Source organism: Sceloporus undulatus, chromosome 5, assembly GCF_019175285.1.
Source record: "Sceloporus undulatus isolate JIND9_A2432 ecotype Alabama chromosome 5, SceUnd_v1.1, whole genome shotgun sequence".
Taxonomy (NCBI): domain Eukaryota; kingdom Metazoa; phylum Chordata; class Lepidosauria; order Squamata; family Phrynosomatidae; genus Sceloporus; species Sceloporus undulatus.
In genome coordinates, this window is record NC_056526.1 from 149,647,297 (window position 1) to 149,662,988 (window position 15,692).

At 38.5% G+C, this 15,692-nt stretch overlaps 1 protein-coding gene across 1 annotated transcript in view; it reads right to left on the reverse strand.

Moving 5' to 3' along the window:
* Positions 1 to 3,113: 3,113 nt before the first annotated feature.
* Positions 3,114 to 15,692, reverse strand: part of IL15 (interleukin 15) — a 36,642-nt gene continuing 24,063 nt past the window's right edge. The window contains exons 4-8 of the mRNA XM_042470364.1: positions 14,917 to 15,004; positions 12,616 to 12,654; positions 10,566 to 10,712; positions 7,240 to 7,360; positions 3,114 to 4,146 (exon numbers count right to left, since the gene is read on the reverse strand). Of these exons, the coding sequence (XP_042326298.1) occupies positions 4,136 to 4,146; positions 7,240 to 7,360; positions 10,566 to 10,712; positions 12,616 to 12,654; positions 14,917 to 15,004 (406 nt within the window). The 3' untranslated portion in view covers positions 3,114 to 4,135. The remainder of the gene's footprint in view (positions 4,147 to 7,239; positions 7,361 to 10,565; positions 10,713 to 12,615; positions 12,655 to 14,916; positions 15,005 to 15,692) is intronic.

Here is a 15,692-nt window from a genome sequence, read left to right on the forward strand (position 1 = left end):
TACAGCAAGATTTATTCAGAGGGGGCTTTGCTTTTGCCTTCCTCTGATTACAAATTTTAAAAAACCAATTACAGTTCACTCCACCCTGGTCATCCAAGGTTGAAGCCCTATTTAAACAAGAAGGTGAAAAGACAACTAAGAGAGAGCAGATCAAACCTCCCATAGAAATTCCAAAGCCCAGGAGCAGCCACCAAGAAGCTTCTCCCCTGTGTCATCAACCAAACCTGGAAGGACAGTGTGTTGAACAGAAAGCCTTCCACCTAGTAGGGCAGGCTTCTATGGGGAGATATGGGCTTTCAGATAGTCTTAGTGGAAAAATGGAGAGGGTGCTTTGCATTTTGGGGATAGTCAATGAGAGTCCCAAGAGACACATTGGATCCCCACCACAGGTCATATGATTTCCACCCTTAGCTTATAGCATTTTTGCAAAATGATCATCTCCCTCATGTTATCTTAAAGCAAATAACTAGATGTGCTTCCAGGAGAGGTATTTGTTGTGCAATCATCCTGTCTCATTCATAGCATTTTATGGGATGCAGAATATCCATTGAAACCTTCTGTTTGCAAACTTTTCCCATCAATTCTTCCACACTTTCTCTTCCCAAATAAAGGTATACCTCAGTTAATGAAATCAATGTGTTGTTGGACATTACTTCTTTGACTTACATTTTGCTATCACTGGGATAAATAAGATGGCATGGATAGAGATAGGGGTGAGGGAGGGGGAGGATGGCAGCAAACATTTCAGCCAACTTTTTAATCAAAACTAAATAAGATTCACATGTGAAATGAAACACACACATCAAGTAAGGCTTGCATAAATTAACAAAAACATTTTGAGCTTTCCAGAGATTACTCAAAAACTCTTTCCAAAATGTCAAGGAATTATTCCACTGCCACCTCTTCTACCAGTTTCCACTTTTATTATGATTCCCATTTTCCAGCCAAACATACAGATCTTTGTTCATTTTTAATTATGCTTGGACTATACTGTCTACTGGTAAAAATTCTACCAAAATAGGATCCGATAAAGCAGAATTCCATTCTTTCTCAAGACAAATTTTTATTGCATTGCTTACTGCAAAGACACTGCTGCAACCCAACACCAAGTCTGTTTCTCCAGCCCTCCTTCACCCCAGTGCCAATGCTGCTTTTTAAAAAAACTTGTCAACTAGACAGAGGATGAGGGTAATCAGTGTTGCTGGTTTAAAAACACTTTGCAAAAAGTAACCTCTTTGTTAGAGGCTTTGTTAGCTGTGGCACACTTGTGTTTTTTTTATTGTTATTGAAAACATTAAAAATAAAAATAACAATCCATTTACTTTCACTTTTTCCAATATATCCAATAATAACACTATATTATTAAATACAGTGTGAAACGAACCTTTCTTTCTTCTTTATTTATAAACTCTATATAAGTTTCTTTATATAGACTTCCTGTAAAGTTGGGGGGAAAGGAATGGAATATTTCACACATGATGCTGGAAACTTCTTTAGAAACACCAGTTTCTCTTGGTTGTTGGCAAGTCTAGATAATGTGATTTAAAAAAAACATTCCTGTTTTGTAAACACGGATGAAATAATCACTTAAACAGTCCCACCTAGAGTGGATCCAATGAATAAACTGTTGCTGGTGAGTCAAAAGTTATGTAAATTCCATCAATTCAATTCCTTCTCTAACTGGGGCTGCTAATATGATTCAGACTGTATCCTGAAGGAGATTGGTGGTCTTTGGCCGCTCCAGCTCCAGTCAACCCCCTGATCAGTGTAGGACCATGACAACCAGATGGCCTGCTCTGAATGTGGGCTGCTGCCACAGTCCCCAAAAAAAACACCAGCAAAGAACAGACTTTCTCTGCTTCTTTTTCCAGTAGTCCGAGGCTGCCTTATGCAGCCTCAGAGCAGCTTCTGCCTGCCCTGGGGACATGCACTGTCTGCACACCCTGCCCCCATAAGCGGCCAGAAGCCACTTTATTTGCCCTGTCTACTTCAGGCCTGAAATACCCAACTTGTTCCACTGAGGTCAATGGAGTCTACATTTAATTAAGTCTTAGATCTTAGCTATCCCCTCATGGATACCAAAATACATTGATGCAAAGGTCCTATTAAATACAATGGCATAGTGAAATGGTGTCACTTATATAGAATGACAAAATCAAGGTTTGGTGTTGTTTTTTTTCAATTTATATCTTTTTGGAATATTTTCAAGTTGTACATGGTTGAATCTGTGGATAAAGAATCCATAGACATGAAGGGCCAACTGTATATTATTCTAGCATTACAGAAACCAACTAAATACACTGATGTTCCTAGTAACCAAAACCACAAATTATTACGCTGCTAGATTTCCTATTGCTCAAAAATTCCATAAATGTCTTCCAATTTCACATATGGCTCTTTTACATGCATGTCTTTCTCATTTACAGTCTGACCCTGGGATACGTTTCCACACTTTCCAGGTATAGCAAGAACTGCAGCTAATGACAAGCACTGTATTTATGCTGGAAGTTGACCACAGAGTTGTATTGGAGGACCTCCAAATGTCTGTAGAGGTGGTCTCTCTAGATCCTCCAATGCAACTCCATGACTAGCTTCTGGCAGAAATATAGTGCTCACAATTATCTCTCTGTTCTCAAACTCTCTTTTTTACAGACATGGGTAAGTGAAACCGTGGCTACTGATTTACACTTATGAGGAGGGAAAATAACAGTAATGGCCACAACACCATATTGAAGTCTATGGCCTGTTACAGACTGCCAAAATAAAGCTGCTTCGGGTCTCTTTGGAGGTATGCTGTTTAAATGATGCATGGTTCTAAGAGTCGGGAGGTTGCACCAAAGCCACACTCCATTCCTAAGCACTGGAGTGCAGCTTTGGTGCAGCTTCTGGATTCTTAGGATGCATGCATCATTTAAACAGCAAACCTCCAAAGAGACCCGAAGCAGCTTTATTTTGGCAGTCTGTAACAGGCCTATGTTACATAACCTTACAATATACTTAGCTAGGTGGCAGAGGCAGATAAGGGTTTGGAATGTATTATAATCTGAGAGGTTTTTAAAACATATAATGTGACCAGTGAACACAAAGAAAGGCCCATAATGGCACAGTGAACTCGAAACCCATGTTGTTAGGGTCTCTGTGTGTATGTCAAGAATGTCTCATATCCTGGGATCTGTCTCAAAGCTGCATAGTGTAAATTTTCACACATTGATTGTGCTACACAATCCATGTTGAATGGCAATGTTGCAAAATTGTCAGTGCAATAGAAGAAATACTACCTCCAGTTTCACCACAACAGCCCTGCACATGGAGCTCTGCTTCTGCGACCTTTAACTAAATGCATGGTTTGAGCAAATGACAAAAATGTCCAACCACTTCCATAGGAAAGCTTACATATATGTAGAAGATCTAGTTCTATTCTTCTTCACTTAGAAGTAATTACTATTATATTATCATGTTAGCAGCCAACTGTCATGCCAAGTTGTTTTTATTGAGACTGTGTTGGATATTTCCTCTTCCAAGAAACCCACCCCAGCAGGAGCCCACACAGAAACTTGAAGCACCAAATTTGGTTTTGCACTATTCATGTAACATTTATTAAACATAAAGACATGCATATATTCAAGTACCAAGAGAGCTCTCACACACACCATTCACCCAATACTCACGCATACAAGAGTGGCTGTCACTGAAGTCATTGATCAGGTGCCTTCATGAAGCCATGGGAGATCTGATGCCGTGGATTCAGGATCACAAAGTCACTGCTTTCAAAAGTCTCTCTTTTAAACCTTTCTGCCTTTCCACTGACCACCGCCTTTTGGGTTTTGTCCAGGAGTTTCTTCTTCAGTATAAACTGGGTTGTTTTCCACATTCCATCTCTTATCAGTCCAAATTTCAAACATCCTGGACGGTCATCCAAACATACAGTAACTCATCACTGTTAGAACCTGTATGTTCTCTGTTCCTAGATAAGGTTTTTGGCAGCTACATCTTGTTTGCTTCAAGATGCGCCATCTCCGTCAACAGACTTGAAATCCTCGCTTTGCTTGCCAGGTAACTTCCCCACATCATGCATTGCGGCTTCTCCATTTTGTTCAGAGCAACAGTGCCACCTTATTCACATTCACTCATCTCTTCACACAACAACTGCAGAATAAGAGGTAAAGATGTTACAGAATGCATCAAAGATGCCCTTCACCTTAAAATATATGATTGCTTGGGTGGAATAGCAAAAATCTATGTATCTGATCAACATCAGAATCTGGTGTTTTTTCAAAGAATGTGGTAAGACATTTTTTAAAAACAATTTTAAAAGAAAAGATTCCTGGAATGGTATCAATTCATAACAAACATACGTTAGGAGGGTTTTTTACTCTTAATCTTGTTTATTTTTCTTCTCATGTGACTGTACTACACTTATGAGGAGGGAAAATAACAGTAATGGCCACAACTCCATATTGAAGTCTATGTTACTTAACTTTACAACATACTTAGATACATGGTAGAGGCACTATGGATCTCCACTAGTGAATTGCAAAAGATCTGGCACTGGCAAGAGTATCCAAATGCACATCTAGGGCTCTACTTGTGCACACTGGTATTCCCTAGTCAATGTCCCATTACACACCGGGAATGCCCAAAGCTCAATAGTCACTTCACTAGCTTCCTGATGCAGTCACGTCACAACAGCTGAACAGGAATGTTGTGAAAATGCTCAATTCTCTTTCCTGCAAATGAAAGTCCACTTACACAGACATAAGATTTATATTAAATTCTAGCCATCAGCTACAAAAATTACCAGATGACAAGAAAAAAAGAAGTCAAAGCACAGATGTAATCTGCTCTAGTGTTTTAAAATTCCATGGTTTTAAAACTTTAACAGCATAATCCTATGAGAGTGTATTCAGGAAGTATTCCTATGGGATTCATTCCACAGTTTAATCGCCTTCTTATAGTGTTGTTTCAAATAAAATGCCAATGCTCACGGTTTTGACTCCTTCCTAACCTGCATGATGGCAATTGCAAACTATTTTTTCTTCTTTTGCCTGTAGATATTCGCTAGTCATACCATTTGATTGATTTCCACAGTTATGTATTATAATTGCACTTCATTATACTGAGAGTTCGAGTACTGGCCTGTTATCCTCTTAATCAACCAGAATCATTAAGTGCATACCGAATCAGAATATGATTTCATAATTCAGAGCACTTTCTTTCCCCCACAGGCTATTCCTTATCCTTCACATTCTTTCCCCCCTTATGTTTGATTTACACCATATAGCTTTATTGAGATTCTGAGGAGCTTGCCATTACAGGTTGAATATCTCTTATCCCAAAATTCAAAATCCAAACATGTGCCATAATCCAAAACTTTTTAGAGTACTGACAATGGTTCCATTTCATCCTGGAGAGATGTGACCAGTAGGGTCCAACTGGGGTCTGTCCTGGGCCCAGTGCTATTCAACATCTTTATCCATGACTTGGATGACAGAGTTAGGGGCATACTTATCAAATTTGCAGATGACACCAAATTAGGAGGAGTAGCTAACACCCCAGAGGACAGGATCAAAATTCAAAATGACCTGAATAAGCTGAAAAGTTGGGCCAAAGCTAACAAAATGATGTTCAATACAAAAAAAAAAAAAAAAAAGTAAGGTAGGGCCCAAACAGACAGGTCAAAATAAAGCTGCTTCGGATCACTTTGGAGATATGCTGTTTAAATGATGCAGAAGCCACACCAAAGCCATGCTCCAGTCCTAAGGACGGAAACACAGCATTGGTGCAGCTTCTGACCTCTTAAGATGTGTGTGTTATTTAAACAGCATACTTCCAAAGTGGGCCAAAGCAGTTTTATTTTGGCCTGTCTGTTTGGGCCCGTACTAAACTTAGGGCAGAAAAACAAAATGCATAGATATCGGATGGGGGACACCTTGCTTCAAGAGACTACATGTGAAAGGGATCTAGGAATCCAAGTAGACCACAAGTTGAACATGAGTCAACTGTGTTATGAGGCAGCTAGAAAGGCCAATGCAATTTTAGGCTGCATCAATAGAAGTATGGTATCTAGATTAAGGGAAGTAATAGTGCCACTATATTCTGCTTTGGTCAGGCCCCACCTGGAATATTGTGTCCAGTTCTGGGCATCACAATTCAAAAAGGATGCTGAGAAACTGGAGCGTAACTAAAATGGTGAAGGATCTGGAAACCATGGAATGACTTAGGGAGCTGGAGTTGTTTAGCCTGGAGAAGAGAAGGTTAAGAGGTGATATGATAGCCCTGTTTAAATACTTGAAGAGATGTCATATTGAGGAGGAAGCAAGCTTGTTTTCTGCTGTTGCAGAGACTAGGACCCAGAATAATGGATGCAAGCTACAGGAAAAGAGATTCTGCCTCAACATTAGGAGGAACTGCCTGACAGTAAGGGCTGTTTCACAGTGGAACACACTCCCTTCGGGAGTAATGGAGTCTCTCCTTCTTTGGAGGTCTTTAAACAGAAGCTGGATGGCCATCTGTTGGGTATGCTTTGCTTGAGAGTTCCTGCATGGCAGGGGGGTTGGACTGGATGGTCCTTGTGGTCTCTTCCAACTCTACAATTCTATGATTCTATGATACTTTGAGGTGAAAGCTGCAGTGCTCTTGCTCAATTGTTTGCAAGGTGGAATCTTTGTTTTTACTTTGGGTCATACACAAAATGATTATCAATATTGTATAAAATTACCTTCAGGCTATGTGTATAAGTTAAATATGAGACATAAATTAATTTTATGTTTAGTGTCCCATCTTGAACATATCCCATTGTGTATATGCAAATATTCCAAAATCTAAAACACTTCTGCTCCCAAGCATTTCGGATAAGGGAGATTCAACTGGTATTAGGAATTGTTAAGGACTCCAAAACCGGCTGTACATCAGGTGCCCACTGGCATTATCCCAATCACTATAGCTTTACTTCTGGCCACCACTTTTCCTACTTAGGTTACTTGGGCTGACCACTGTCCAAGAAAAACTCACACATGAATAATTATTTTGATGTCATGCTAACATCAGTTCTGTTTTATAAATGGGTAATCTCTGTAAGGCATCCCAAAAACTGATAGAATTGCAGGATTGCTGTCAAGTTTGCAAAGACTTTGCATCACCTGTCCCATTTCGAACCTGTTATATTTTTCTCCAGATACTTTATTTCCAAACTACTATGTATCATTCCTTCCTGTTAAAACGGAAGATCACATTAAACACCTTTTTCCAGATTCTCTTCTCTATTGAATCGTTTTGCAATAGTTTCAAAGTTTTTCATAAATTCTATGTATTGTTTTTCTTCAAATGTTTCACATTCTTGGCACTGAGGTGCTTCTTTATCCTGCAAACAAGAAAGGTTAAAGAAGTGAGCATTGTGTAAGTAAAATAATAAAAACACTGAGAGAGGCAGGGCAACACTAGCATATGACTGGCATAAATAATAATACAAAAGAAACAGAGAAGGGTCGTGAAAAGAAAGCTATACCTAACAAACTCGGGGGAAACCATACATGGTACAAAATATAATATAAAAAATGAACAAAAAGTTACTAAAGAACATATGAAAAATAACTACTAATTATATAATGAACTAAAATTACACAAACCAAAAAGTAATTATCAAGAAAGTAACTAACAAATGTATAATCATATACAGAAGTAACTGACAGTGTTTTGCAATATTGATTTTACTGACAAATATTACCTACAATACCAGTATTTGACAGAATTGCTAAAGTGCTAAATAGAAGTCAATGAAAGAACTGTCTCTTTCACAACAACTTCAAGTCTTGAATCCTGGAATAAACAATGGTTCACTTCCTCATGTGTCAAGCTGTAGTAATGGAATAATAAGCAAACCAGCTTCACAGACAGGCTGCTATTGTAATAGCACACTTAGCTGAAACACTGCGTTTCAATCTTCAGAGAAAAAAATCACAAGGTAGAATGATTAGGTCTCTGGCTTTCAATCATGTTTCTCAGAGGATAAAACATCATATTTAGACACTAACACATAATGCAAAACCTTCCTGATTGTGCAAAACTACCTATCAGTGGGTTATGCAGGACTATAAATTTAAGAGATGCATTAGTACTCAGAGATTTCTTTCAATGTGAGCAGATAAGTCCGACTACATTTGGACATTTTAAATTTGGGCACTGTTTAGCACAAAGTTTCTAATGCTTGTAATCAATTCCCTGGCTTTCCTTCCGAATGGGAATTTGGGCCTTTGAACCAAGATGATGATCCCCCTGAGCTACAGTGCTAAGGATGGGTCAAAATATTTTGCTGACCAAGGCACAGCAACCAATAGTGCCCCCTTCAAGATACATAGTTCTGAAGTTGACCAGGTTATTGTGTGACATGAAGCAGAAAATCTTACAAGGACCCTACCCATTATCCATTTACTAGCAGTAAAAATACAATCATAATAAACTAAATAACTAACAGTTTGGATGTTTCATGATGCTCACAATATACTGCCTGAGTTAAATGCTTCTCCCTTCCCAGTGATAAAGGCTGGCTCTGTAAAATGAACACAGCAAGCATTTGGCTCGCCAGTCTTTTCCAGGACTCCTTTTCTCTCCTGCAAGGATGTTATCTTTAGTCAGCTGAACAGGCTGGCATCATGCACAGAAACATGCAAACACCACAGCTCTCACTGTCAATTAGTTCTGTTCAGAATTTATTTTCTTGCAGTTTGAATCTATTGGTTTGTGTCCTAGTCTCTGGAGCAGCAAAAAAATAATTTCCCACTTTCTACATGATATCCTATCAGATATTTAAAGATGGCTATCATATAAGCTCTCAATCTTCTCTTTTTGGAGCTCTCTATGACATTCCTCCTAAAGCTTAGTTTTCAGATGTTTTATCATCTTGGTCACCCTCCTCTAGCTTGCCAATATATTCTTGAACTGTGGTGCCCAGAATTTGATACAGTATTTGAGGTAAGATCTGACTAAAGCAGAGCAGAGCAGGACTTTTACCTCCCTTGATCAGGACACTATAGTCCTCTTGATGCAACCTTGAATTGCACTGGACTTTTTTGGGTGCAACATCACAGTGTTGATTCATGTTTAGCTTGTAGTCTATTAAGATACCTATATCTTTTTCACATTGTGTCAAGTCAGATGTTATCCATTCTATATTTGTGCATTTAATTTGTTCCTGCTTTCCTGCTTTTACCCTACATTTATCCCTGTTAAAATTCATGTAGTTAATTTTGGCCCAAGTCTCCAATCTGTTATGATCATCTGGAATCCTGAGTCTGTCCTCTAGGGTATTCATCTGAGGAACTTGGTATTCCTATAATAACGCTTTACTTATTCTGGGCTGTGCATCATTCCTTCTGTTTGCACCAGGCTGAGCAGTCTTTTTCTTTTGGAAGAATACTTTGGAGGCAAAGTAGGTGCTGAACAGTTCCACCTTCTCTCTGTTGCCTATTATTGTTAGAGAGAATGATGATGTTTCTTGGAGAGTTACCACTAATGGAAGCATATACAGTCGGCCCTTCTTATCCACAGATTTCTTTTATCCATGGATTCAAGCATCCACAGATTGAAATTTTTTTTAAAAAAGTATACATTCCAAATAGCAAAGTTTTCCATTTTATATAAAGGGCACCACTTTACTGTGTCATTGTATTTAATGAGACTTGAGCATCCAAGGATTTTGTTAACCAAGGGGGTTCCTGGAACCAAACCTCTGCGGATAGCAAGGACCCACAAATCATAATTTGTGGTGTAGGGTTTAATAAACTATCTAGGTTATTCACACAGCAATTTGTTGAAAAGGGAACTGGACACTGGCACCAAATCTAGTATGATAGAACACATGCATGTACACAAAGGCTGCAAAGTCACTATCTAATCACCAATGATGTAGACTCTAGTCTACATCAGTGGTAATTGGCTAGTGACTTTGCAGACTAGTTTTCTAGGATAGTGGCCCTTTTAGAATGCTGAAAACAAGGTGCATGGCGTTATCCCACTAAGTGGTGCAGAAGCCTATCATGACATATCAAAAAGGTCACAAAATGGGGAGTAGTCTCCTTGTTGAAAGAAACAGTTGAGAGATTCAGAAGCCAGGGAGCTGAGGTGTAGTCCCCATGAGACAGGACTGTGTAGCAAATTTATCCAGTTTAGGCTTTGCAAAGAGATCAAATAAGGCTACAATGCAAGAAACATTGCTAGAGGGATTTCTGCACATTTTGTGACTATATACAGATCTCATCCAAAAATAGTATCAAGACAATATATAGCAGATATGACAACTAGGAGAAATAACAGATTTACAATCGGGGACCATATTTCCAGAGACTTGATAGCTGTGGGAAAGCAAATTAAAGAAGCAGTTTGGAGAAAAAATTAGAGAATTTAAGTGGAAGAAATTTAGTGGAAAATACTATTGGCCAAGCAAGTCACTTCTACTTTTCCTTTTCTCTGTTCTCTGGCAGAAATTGCCTTATCTTAAAGTACTTTGCAATACAGATAGGGCTGTTGGAAACACCCTGCTTGTTACTATAGTACCCCTAGGGTACACTTACCTGTTTGCCTTTTAAAAATGCTTCTAGGGATCTCACAACACGATGCACTTTGTTATAAAACTTTTCATTTCCTCCAATATAGGCTTCATAGGAAAGCACTTTCATCTCAAGATAAAAACACTTCACCACTGATATATTACAATGCCCCTAGAAAGAAAAATTCAGGGGGGTTACAATATGAATGCTATACAGATTAATTCAGAAATGACATTTTTCATCCACACAGACCCTCCTGTATCTAGGTTGTACAAATATGCTATAAGGTCCTATAGACATGCAGCTATTCATGAAAAACAACCTCTGTGATAATAGAGGGTAGAAAAAGTAAACACCACCACCACAAACCTTCCCCTATTATCCCACAGTTGCTACCTATACCTGCAATATAAAACCATATATGGATGGAAGAAGTAAAGCATAATATATTGTAATATATTCCTAATAAATTATTAATAAATTAATTGATGATTAATCGCCATCTATTTGACAGTTGTGATAAAATCCAGTGGTATCCTGGTATTTGTCCTGGGATAAATTTCTAAATCCTGACCACTGCAATGGGGAAAAATCAGGCGTCAGTGGGACATAAGGAAGGGCCTTTTCTCAAAGCAGGAAGGGTTATCATTAGCATTTTTAATCAAGCCCAGAGTAAATCAGTTATCAGTCTAGCTGTTTCAGCACTTGCTCCCAAAAGGCAACTCAACTAGTTAATAGAAACCTGGCTGTTACATCCTGGAATTTACAGAATAAGTACAATTATGCCAGCTATATTGTTGTGGACTTTTGAAAATAAAGCTGCTGTGTTTCCTATAGAAATGAAGGAAAATATATGACAGCTAACATGGTGTAATGGTTTGAGACCTCTGGAGACCAAGGAAGGGAAAGAAGAGAGAGATAGGTTTGTATCCATTTTGCAAACCACGAGCCTTGGAAATCCTGGTAGTAAAGGGAAGAGAGAGAGGGAGGGAGGGAGGGAGGAAGTTGGTACCCCATTTTGCAAGCCATGAGCCTTGGAAATCCTGGTGGTGAAAGGAAGAGAGAGAGAGAGGTTTCTACTCTGTTTTGCAGGGCATTAGCCTTAGAAATGCTGGTAGTAAAAGGAGGGTGTGTGTGTGCTTGTGCACGTGGACACTGAGGTTTGTTTCTCCATTTTCTATATTGAGACTGTGACCCTTGGGAGAGGTCCAGAGAGGGACAAGGAGGGAGGGAAGTGGTGCTTTGTTTCCCTCTTTAGATCTTTTGTAACATGCCTCAGTGTTTGACCCTTGACTTATACACGGGTCATATCAAAATCCATGATTTTGTACCCAAAACTGCCTTTGACTTATATATTAGGTCGATTTATACACAAGTATATGGTAATCTTTAACTTGAGGCGAAGCAAATGAATGGCTTGGAGCAACCTCTGGCTGCTCCAGCCATGATCGGCCCGAGACTGCAGTGACTGGACACATACTGAAGCTGGCCATGATCCTGAATGGGCCACTAGCAACGATTGGCTTTTTGACACTCCTTTTTCAGATGTCTTTGGGCCACCTTAGGAAGTTTTAGAGTGGCTTTGCGCTGCATTGGGAGCATACATTGTCTGCCTGCTATGCCCCTGAAGTGGATGGAAGCCCCACCTTTTGGCCCCTCTGTTTCAGGCCATTGCATTTTATATCTGATTAATAAATTATTATTTTTATTACACACCTGTGCACCTGGGAAAAGTGCAAGAGTGCTAATGGTTAAATTCAGAACCATACTGTCTGTGAAGGCAGAAGCGGTTGAAGATGGTGATGTCTAGATGTGGGATTATAGGAAGAAAGAGTCTTGCACAGGAACCACAAGGATATCCAGAAAGTCCTAAAATAGGTAGAACAGTGGGATAGGTGGACAACCTCCACCCAACATAAAGAACTCAGGAGTAATCCAGACATGAGATATTCAGCACATGAATTATCATGGATAGATCTCAACAACTTTTTAAAAGACTGATCAAATAAAACTGTATCTAAGATGCATACAATTTATTTTATAAGAGATGATTACATTCATGAAATGTACTTACAGGATAATTTATATCTGCAGTATATAAAGAAGCATCAATCTAAAAACAAAAAAATTCTATGTAATCAAGATAATCAAAATGAACAAATAATAAATACTTGAGACCCCCCCTCCCTGCTTCCTAAGTGGAAAAAACCCCTGCAAAATTGGAAATCAATGGAACATGAGATGTTCAGTATTTTAAGAATATCTAATTCCTGAAAGCTTCTGTTTGACAGTTACCAAAATTATTGGTAAAGTACAAGGTTTCACCTATGGATGCTGAAAAAAAGTTTAACATAGGCAGCCTTTCAAAACATCTGCCCTTCATTCAGCTCAATGAAACATGTTTTTAGGAAGACAATTCTTTTCTGCTTTACTTCAGTGGAGCACACGTAAAATATTCAAATATCTCAAAGAAGAGGCATTTGATATTAAATGCTAGAATACATCACTCATGCAGAAAGCACTGCAAAGAAATGGATTTCGGGGGGGGGGGGGTTACAAAATTTTCCCCAAAAATTCTCTTGTGTTAACCAGACTCTTGTAACCCTGATCCCTTAATTTCAAATAACTACATTTTAATTTGCAAAGTGCCTATCATGAACCCTTAAAAATGAATGTAACCCTCTTTGCTTGGAAGTAAATTCATTTCTGTTGAAGTGTAGCTATTAGAGTTGGTGTCAGCCAAGAAATTCATAGTATCACCCTCACTGACCTGTTCCCATACCGCACCATATAGAATCCTTAGTAATGTTTTTAATACTAATGTTACTTGTAAACTGTAATCCCTGTATAACATTAAATGTACTGGCAACAGCTGTAACATAAACAACTAGCAAAATTAAAATTATATCTTTAAATTGCAATATCATACATACATAGTTTCATGCGGTTAAAGTGACAATTTGAAAAGATGTGATTTAAAAAAATAATAATTTTTTAAAAATTAAAATTAAAATGTTTAAACTTTTTAAAAAAAATTTTTTAAAAACTGAGGCCTTTCCTTCCTCCTTTCTTGCCACACTCACACCATCTCCAGTGTTTTAAAGGAACACAGGCAAAGGCACAGCCGGTTTATGACAAAAGGCAGACATTTAGGGAGCAGTGATTTTACCCCCCATCAGGGTGTCACCTAGAACGGCCTGCACCACTAGCAACCCCTAATGACACCCCTGCTCTGTTGCACTTACTTGGGGCATACTCTCCAGTAAGCAGGAAAGGATTATGTAGGTAACCTGTGGCCTTCCAGCTATTTTACCCCAGTAAAAAAGAGATAAATCTCCAAGGGCTCAATTGATTCTGGAAAAAGCACAATACATTTTGCCCTACATATATTTCAATGGTCTCCTTCAGGAAAGATGTGAAATCTAACTGCAGAAATGTCCGAAGCTGAGAATTTTGTTCCATTTCCTGTTCCTTTTCTGTCTGGCAAATGGAACGAGATGCTCAGCTTCAGAAATTCCTGCAGTTGGATTTCTTATCCCCTCTGAAGAAAGCCACTGAAATATTCAGAAACCAAAATGCACTGGGTGTTTTTTTAAAATAAAACAGCCATCCACAGAACACACAGAGAAGTGTCTCTGTTTTCCCCTTTGGATGCTATTGGGTAATCTTCAATTTTTGTCACTTCTGCTCCTTCCAGGTATTTTGGCCTACCATTCCCATCAGTCCCACACAGTATAGCCAGTGATAATGGATTGTGGGAGTAGTAATCCAAAATATCTGGAGGGTCACAGCAGTGTACCTCAAGCATTGGGGGAAAGGACTGGCAATTTCTTTTTCTAATGGGTTAACAACTGGGACCATAGTTGTGCTTATTGTGCTACAATTTGTTTCTTTTCTGAAAAATTACAAGAGAATATCAGCTGTTGACTCCTGGACTGATATCAGTCCATGGACCAGCACTTTAAGTAGCACCTCTTTATAGGATTGAATCTCTACTTTCAAGTTATATACTTTCCAAATTACAGAAGCCATAATATACAGTGGACCATTGTTATAAGCTGGGGTTTGGTTCCAAGATCCCCTGTGTATAACAAAATCCGTGTATGCTCAAGTCCCATTAAATATAATGACATAGCAAAATAGTGTCCCTTATTTTTAAAAAATTGAAAAATCAAAGTTTGATATTTGAAATTTATACTTTTTTGAACATTTTCAAATCGTGGATGCTTGAATCCGTGTATAAAAAAATCTGTTTACAAGAAGGGCCAACTGTAGAATAACACTATTCCCACTTCTCTTATTTGAGACTACAGTACAATGTACTGTATTTATATTTTAAGCCTTATGTTAGTTCACTTCTATTCTGTAATCTTACCTCAGAATGATTTTTAATCTGTTTTAAATCTTCTATTACTGGTCCCCAAGAAAATAATTTGCTGGTCTGTACTTCTAGGAGGTATGAGCTTGGATGTAACAAAGCAACAAAAGTGATTAAAATACTTTGGTGTAATCAAAGCAAGGGAATTTATTGCTTAAGACAATTATCAAAAATAAACATAGAAGATACAGGTCATCTGTAGGACGTATTTGATGCATTGATTGTAATTTCTGATCAGTAAACCCTTGCATTCCTCTCTACAAGCTGACACCACAGGATATCCTGATTTTTTATTTATTCCAGGGAATGACCCATGACTCTAATTTGGCCGATGAATAATTCCCATTTATCCTAGGATGGATTCTCCCACCAACTCCCCCCCCCCAAAAAAAAACTCTCCCAGAGAACAACTGGGAACAGAGTAGGGGTGTTTTAAATGCTTTTTATTTGTTTTGAATGAATACTGATTTTAATTGAACAATTTTTTTTGTGGGTTTTTCGGGCTATGTGGCCATGTTCTAGAAAACTTTCTTCCTGACGTTTCACCAGCATCTGTGGCTTCATTCTCTGAAGATGCCAGCCACAGATGCTGGCGAAACGTCAGGAAGAAATTTTTTCTATAACATGGCCACATAGCCCGAAAAACCCACAAAAAAACATGGATGCCGGCCATGAAAGCCTTCGACTTTACATTTAATTGAACAGTTTAATTATTTTTAAACTTTATATCCTGGGTATTAGCATGACTTTATTTTCATGTATGCTGAGACCCA